Source organism: Olea europaea, chromosome 10 (assembly GCF_002742605.1).
Source record: "Olea europaea var. sylvestris chromosome 10, O_europaea_v1, whole genome shotgun sequence".
Classification (NCBI taxonomy): domain Eukaryota; kingdom Viridiplantae; phylum Streptophyta; class Magnoliopsida; order Lamiales; family Oleaceae; genus Olea; species Olea europaea.
In genome coordinates this window covers 35556390-35564869 of record NC_036246.1, presented here as the reverse complement: position 1 = coordinate 35564869, position 8480 = coordinate 35556390, and the positions used below count along the sequence as shown (strand labels likewise).

General features: G+C 35.6%; 1 protein-coding gene across 1 annotated transcript in view; it reads left to right on the top strand.

Annotated features, from left to right (window-relative positions):
- Nucleotides 1-5662, top strand: part of LOC111400587 (probable acyl-activating enzyme 1, peroxisomal) — a 17730-nt gene extending 12068 nt beyond the window's left edge. Inside the window, exon 2 of the mRNA XM_023027994.1 lies at nt 4171-5662. Within this exon, the coding sequence (XP_022883762.1) occupies nt 4171-5662 (1492 nt within the window). The remainder of the gene's footprint in view (nt 1-4170) is intronic.
- The last annotated feature ends 2818 nt before the right edge of the window (nt 5663-8480 follow it).

Genomic DNA, 8480 nt, shown 5'->3' with positions numbered 1-8480 from the left:
CACCACCACCACCACATTTACCTAAAATTAATAACCATAAACACATCGAATTAAGACCAGTTATATATAGCCACAACAGAAGATGCAAAGGTTAAATTTTGAAATAGAAATCTGAATAGGTGATGTCACTTTTTAGAGCTATATCTACAGCCAAAAAACATTTCTTCATAATAATGAGCGCTCAATCGTCGAAAAGCACTGAGCCGATGAATTGGTTGTTGTGCCGCCGCATGTAGTGGCGATTGAGCTTCATCGAATCAGAGCACCACCAATGCTTGCACCAATAAAGAGAGACCAATGATCGATAAGAAGAAATAGAGAATGGTAGAGAAAGTGTGTGTAGGAGTGAGAGATGAAAGAGAGTCATTTCGATTGAGTAATTGATTTTTGCTCAATTAAACTTCATACCTGATTTATGAATAGAAGTCTTTAAACACTTGCTCTGGTGTAATTTCTACTATATTAGTCACATTTGTTGAGAAGACTTGGGCCATGAATGGGCTGACCCGCTCCAGCAAAAGTTTGAATAGTGGTATGCATTCTATTTGACATCTTTTTTTTTTTGTTTTTTGTTTTCAAAATGAACTAATGTTTAAAAAAAATCATCTTTTCATCCAATATATTTTTGCCAACACATATTTCTATAAACAAAGTAGTAAGAGTTAATGTACAAATGGCAAAATCCAAGTTAGAAATAGATTGTCCAAGAGGTTGGAAACTTGCACACACCTCCCATCTTGTATCTGTCATGAATTTAATTCTTGTATTGTACCAATGGATAAAGGCTGGACCTTATGGATTTAACAAAGTGCTTTCGATCTTTAAGATGAAGGACATAGGTTTTGCAACTTATACATTTCGTATTAAAAAGATTATTTTAGTCTCCTTAATCTATCATAAGAGTCGTATACTATAAAGACTCTAGAATATTTTTAACTGTGAATTGCTATACTATTGACACTTCTATATCGGAAGGCGACTGTATGAGTCTTCGTATATGTCCAAAAACACCATAAGTGCACAAACAAATATTTAGAGAATCATATCTAGTACGATTAGGAGTTGGAAATATGCTATGATGTTTACTTCTTCTAATATTTGTCATGCCATAGATCTAGTACGATTAGGAGTTAGAAGTATGCTATGATGTTATTCTATTTTATTGTTGAGAGAATAGCTTGTTATTAGAATAGATATGCAAATGTTGACTAAGTATGAGAGTTAGTCGAGCACAATTAGTCATTAGACTTGTGCACTCTTGCTATATATAGCAACAAGAAGTATAATTTGTAGTGTATGTCTTGGTAGCTGAAGAAATTATTTGGTATAGATGTATTGGGTATCTAATGATACTAGTTGAAAGTATGATATCCATGATATTTATGTGATTATTTCATGTGTTGAAGATCTCAAGTATCAAGATGGAACCAAACACTTGATGATATTTTCACGAGAGACATTACAAAGAAAGTGTTTTTGTGACATATCTATGTAAATAATGATATGTAATCATCACACTCTAAAAATGTCTATGATATACTTGTTGGTAATATCGAATCTCTAGAATTGTGTAAAATATGGTACTTATTGTATTAGAAAACACTTAATTGAGTTTTGCGTGCTGATATATGAATAAGTTTGAGTTCATGTGCAATCCAATGTTGAGATTACGAGATAATGATTTGTATGTACGTATAAAGTATATTGAACAAGTTGAGATTGGTTCACTCACATGAATAATCACCTCAGACACTTTGAATGTGTTGAAATGAAACGAAGTGATTATGTTGTGTACATAATTCGATCGCCTTGATAAGATATTAAGATGATATTACATTAAGTAATCAAAATGAATTTTTCTATTCATTAAACTTGTTTAGTAGCTAGATCGAGTTTCATTTAATGTGTACTTTTATGATCAATATTGGGTAAATGAATGAATGAATCCCTACTTTCTCATTGTGTGAGATCTTGAGATTTATATAATTTCATATATACCCTTATAATTTTTGACTATTTCTTGAGATATTATTTCAGTGTTGCTATTTTAGCATATTACCAACGACTATGATTGATTCAGTTAAAGTTAAAGGATTCAAGTAGGAAATGAAAATAATTTTGATCAATATTTATATTTGTATTCACCGGACGGACAATTGTTTTTAACCATTTTTGGGTATAACAATCGTGAATATAATGATACGATGTGCGGTTCAAGTATTTTTCATAAATACTTGAGAGATCGAAATACTTAAATTTATGTTGGAAAATAAGTTTGGGGTATAGCGAGATGTGATGTTCCTCTAGTAGATCTACTATATATTCCTAACTGGTTTATAATACCGTGAGCTCTAATATTACTTATTGGTTGAACGATCTATTTGTCGTATGAATTTTTGTGAGATAGATCTTGAGAATGATCTAAGATATGACATTTATTGTCACTTGTAGTTTGGATCAATTCCATCATATGTGAGTAGGAGATGTTGAAAAACATGGGTTGTGAATCGCCCATGTGGGGTGACCTGACCTACAAGTTATTAAACTGAATTGGAGGGAGTGGTTTGAATAGAATTCAAACCAATAACTTCCCTCAACTCCCATCCACTTCCATAATCTTGAAATAGCTCCCGTCACTTGAAATTGCATGATGAGACAGAAATGATGACAATAAAATATGGTAAAATTCGTATGTGAAAAAAATGCACCAAAATTGGAAAGGCCATAAAATTACTATTTTGACATGAAAACTCACAAAATAAAGTATTTAGATTGTAGATAATAATCCACTTTCATTGTGATCATGACTGGGACCATTAAAGAATAAGAAAATGCAGAATTTGATGCTTGAAAAAGTAAAATAATTCAACAATTCAAAAGATCATAGTATTCACCAATTCAAGTAAGGATTCTTAACTCAAAATTTATGATCATGCATGCTATGAATTATTATTGTTTAAACATAAGAAGTCGAGTACCATCATGGTCACTGAGATGAGTATCCGATTGTAAATTTCAAAGTCCCTTGGGATTAGTCGAAAAAAAAAAAGAAGTCGAGTAGGTGGGTTTATCTATGTAGAGAAAAAAATAATGTAGAGAGAAAATAAAGAATTGAGCTTGAAATATTTTATGGATATATTCATTTTCTTGGAGAGACCGTAAGATATCTTGATATAGCGGTTTTTCAATACCATGATAATTAAAAAACCTAAATTTCTAGGAATAAAAAAAAAAATAAAATTGACTAGATCTATGTTCAACGGATCACACAGTGAAAAAAGTATTCTTTTGATTCCATCTATCCTCACATATGAGATAACTTAAGCCAAACCAAAATTTCTACCATTTAAATAATAAAGCAAATATGTCGTTTTATTGTTTTCTTCAAATGCTATTATTTGTTACTATCGTTGTACTATCAAACGACCACTGGCGGACCCACATGAGGTCATGTGGGGTCAAATTACTTCACAATTTTTTGAATTTTCTTTTTTTTTTTCCCCTTGCTTTGTAATTTTTTGCCAAAGTAGTGAGCCAACCCAATTAATTTCCCTAGCCCAATGTCCAAAAAGTCCAAACCCAAATCCTATTGTAGTAGTATATGGTCTTATTTTCGTTAATAATACGTTGTTCGAAAAAAATTTCATTTTTGATTCCACAGTTCGATCTGTCTGGGTCCGCCCCTGCAAACGACGTAGCACTGCTAGTTTCCTGGAACCACTATCCCCCGTAGTGCCCCCATACCAAAAATCATGACTCGCCACTGGCTTTCAAAGATTATCCCGCAAACAAACATTTGCGCATTCATCCAATAGTATATTCAATATGTAACTTTTTAATTAAGTTATTTTTATATCTTTTTAAGGAAAAGGAGTTTGTGAGGATATTTGACAGTCTACTTCGAATGTGCAAACTGTTACTGCTTAGCTATTGAAAATATACAAAAAGTGAAGAAGTTAAATAGAGTTTCAATCAAACGCTCAAGTATTAATTGTAAAGTGTAATATTTTATTCTTTTCAGAACGTTCTTGTTTCAATAAGATAAAGAAACCTAAGATTATAATGAACTAATCTATGCTTCAGGTGATGCAGTTTAATAACCTTAATATATAGTGTGTTTTGGCTGTTAAAAAGTTGAAGCTACAGTTGGTTCTTACATTTCATATACAGCTTTATTTCAACTAAAGCCATTGCTTTGTATGATCAGGTTGTAGCAGTGGCGCCGAACATTCCAGCATTGTACGAGCTGCATTTTGGCGCTCCAATGGCTGGGGCCATCCATTGCGCGCTTAACACAGGGCTGAATGCAACTACATTAGCACTGAAACTAGACCAGTTGCAACCCAAAGTTGTTTTTGTGGACTATCAATACATTGAGGTTGTTCAGCAAGCTATCAGTATGCTGTCTGAAATAAAAAGCAAGCCACTTCTCCTGGTCTTGATCCAGGAAAGCAATATGGAACCAACATTATCAGTTAATATAAAGGAACCAGATGTAGAAATTTGCTCGGAATATGAAACGCTAATTGAAATGGGAAAAGCTGACTTCAAGATTCTACATCCAAAGGATGAGCGCGATCCAATCTCAATAAATTACACTTCTGGTTCAACAGGAAATCCTAAAGGAGTTGTATACAGTCACAGGGCTGTCTATCTGAATTCATTAGCTATAATTTTTCGCAGCGAGATGAGGCAAATGCCTGTGTTTTTATGGACAGTTGACATGTTTCGTTGCAACGGATGGTGCTTCCCTTGGGTAATGGCTGCTCTTGGTGGCACGAATATTTGTCTCAGAAATATTAGTGGAAAAGACATTTTCGATGCTGTATTCCATCACAATGTCACACATTTCTATGGGGCGCCCGGAATCTTAAATAAGATTGCGGAAACACCAGCCACTGATCAGCGTCCTTTAAGTCGCAAGGTGAATGTAACAGTTGCAGGAACACTACCACCTCTTGAAATTCTACAAGGACTTGAAGCTTTGGGTTTTGTTATCACACATGGATATGGAATGAGTGAAGCTCTTGGTCCAGTGATGCTGAAAATCTTGAATCAGAATAATTCGACTGATTTAGACGATGAGGAAAATATAAAAGCTCGTCAAGGCATTCACAGCTTGTTGATGGAATGTGTTGATGTGAAAGATCCCATTACAATGAAAAGTGTGCCACTTGATGGAAAGACAATAGGAGAGGTGATGTTCAGAAGCAATACTATGATGTTGGGGTACATGAAAAATTCACAAGCAACACAAGAAGCCTTTAAGGGAGGGTGGTATAGGACTAGGGATGTTGGGGTGAGATATCCCAATGGTTGCATAGAAATGAAGGATCGTTGGGACGACATGATCATATGTGGAGGCGAGAACGTTAGTACACTTGAGATTGAAGCTATCTTAGTTAAGCATCCAAAGATTTTGGAGGCTGCTGTTGTTGGAAAACCCCATCATATTCTTGGAGAGACACCTTGTGCTTTTGTGAAGCTAAAGCTGGAAACTTATGTGAGTTTTGAAGAGATTATCAAGTTTTGCCAAAGTAATTTGCCTCATTATATGGTTCCTCATTATGTAATTTTTGGGGATTTGCCTGTAAACTCAACTGGAAAAATTCAAAAATTTGTTCTCAAAGGCCGAGCCAAGGATGTTGGCAGCCTGTTGTAATGAATACTTTCTTCATAACTTGGCCTCTAATAAAGTGATTGTCAATTGCAGTGTGCTTTATCTTTGAGGTAAATACGGGATTAGCCCTGAGATATGTAGCATCAATATTATCACAGATAATAGTTATTACTTGGAAAAGTAGTAGGTAACTGTTTCAACATATTCTGCAACCAATTGGTTCCAACATATACAGTGGAAGAGATATATGGACGGTAAGGGAAAGATACTACAAGACAATAACTTCTCGATATTGAGAGCCATCAATTAACTGGTTCAGTAGGAGACAAGGGTGTTGACATGTCCTTAGCAGCAAACAGTTAAGAAAGATCAGTAAGTGTTGATACCCTAAAAGTGCAGCACAAATCAAATAGCCCAAAAAGTGAAGCCTAATTGGGGAATCCAGGATAAAAGTCCAAACAGGATTTTTGATAAATGCGGTAGAAGCCCACGAACACGGTAACATCATCGCCCAAGCTTCCAAGACGCCCAGAATCTGAACGAATAAAATACCTTACGATCGTCCAGAGCGATGACCCCGTTCTCGCCCAAACCTTCGAATCGCTTAGGATCTTAGCAAGCATAAAACATTATGGTTATCCAGAATAGCAGTTATTGAAGTAGTTATTAAGTGATCTTATCACATTCCACGATTCAAGGAGCCCAGTTGAAGGTGGTTGAACGACAAAGAGTAATGGCAACAGTTAGGGACGGCAGTTCCACGACAAGTTAGCTACCATAAAGAAAGTGGGTAGTTATACAGCAATCAAGCAGTTTTCAAACGATTTGCCACGAAAAAATAATCAAGGGAATATAAAAGGAAGAGAAGACATAGAGAAAAGGACCTCGAATCAAATACTCTCAAACAAAGAATATATAATTTAAATTTCTTAGTTTAAACTTAAATATTTCTTTTAGTACTCGTGTGCTTGCGCCCCTTGGAGGCATTCTGTTTAGTTCCAATTGTACATCATCGCCAATAAAACACCCCTTTTTGGGACTTCGTTTCAAGAGGTCTGTTCCTTACACAATCGTTTGATTCCTTTTTAATTGTTAGCGACTACCCGCGCGAAACAATTTAGCACACCCGATGGGACCTTGGTGGTTGGTGTTGAAGATACAAAAGGTGAAACAATATGCCTCACAAATTTGATAAGGAAGTAGCAAGTCAGGGAGGAGTCCAGTTTGTGATCGAGCGATATGAGGAGCGGCACCACGAACAGAGGGACAGAGTCAGAGTAGTCACAGTCGTTACGAACCAATGACAGAGTTGAGTCCTCGAACCATACGTGCATTACTTGAGAACTCACACAGGATGTCGTTGAACAGGTAAATATACGAAATGCTCATAATATGGAAAGATTTACCCATAATGGGAATGCACATTATGACAACATGGTCAAACAACTGAATACATTAAATAAAATAATAAATAAGTTAGTAGGCCAAATTTGTCAGCCAATTGTGTCTATTGCAAATCACTTTCAAACTAGGACAATCGTGGGACATAATTCCCCAGTCTTAAGTCCAAATCAGGGGATAGAACCACCTTTTGGTCCACCTATTTCAAATCAGGGGATGGTGTAATGCCAAATCAGAATAGTGGTAATGGTACATCTAACTTGGGGGGTAACCTAAATATAAGAGATAATGTCCTAAATAATGGACAGAATACCCCACGTGTCAAAGATGGAATAAATATTCATGCTACTGATAACAATGACCTAAATCATGGCAACTTTGTTGCTAGCCAAGGACCAAACATCAGGTCTCAGGCAAATCAATCGATCAACCAACCTGTAGGAATTCCATATGACCTCAACGTTATGTTGAGAAATCAAATTATGGAAATAGTATATGATCAAATGGCTTTTGGGGTACGTCCTGTCATTAGGCCGACTTACACAAAGTTATACCCTGATTGGGTAGACTAAGCATATCCATGGCTTAGAGGGTATAAAGTGCCAGAATTTTCATTATTTACCGGTTTAGGAGAGGTGTCTACTCTAGAACACATAGGGCGATTCACACTGCAAAGTGGTGAAGAAACCGACTACCATAAAATGAGGTTGTTCCCTAATTCATTAACAGGAATAGCTTTCTCTTGGTTCATCAATTTGCCGGCGAACTCTGTTCAAACATGACAACAATTGGAGTAATTGTTACATGCTCGTTTTTATAAGACTGGGTCTGAAGTTACTTTGGCTGATTTGGCAAATCTACATCAAATACCAAACGAACGGGCAGAAGGTGTCCTTCAAAGGTTCAAGACAGCAAGAAGTAAATGTTTTGTACCTTTGTCCGAAAAGGAGTTTGTTAAAATCGCTCAAAGTTGTCTAAACTTTAATTTGAAAAAGAAATTCCAAGACAGGAAATTTCCTGATTTTTTCCAATTGAGCGCAAACGTGATTAGGTATGAGCGATTAATAAGAGAAGAAGAGTAAATGAAAAATTCTAACAAGGGGACTTATTATAGAGACCCAAATTTTGATGTTCATATCATTAATGACGAGTATTATGATCAAATCGAAATGTGTTTTGCCGAATTAATCAAAGGAAACGCGTATACTTGTCCTATAATGGCTAAGCCTCGATCGTCGGGTAAGGATGAGCCTATAAAAGATGAAAACAAGAAGGCTAACGTTCTTATTCGATGCAATCAAAGCTGACCTTATATTTGATAAACTATATAAGGATAAGCAGATGAAGTTGAGCGATAAACATAAGTTGCCAAGCCCTGAACAAATCAAGGTAAAAAATATTGTAAGTGGCATAATGCATGGTCGCATTTGACTAACAACTGTTTGGTTTTTCGCCATGT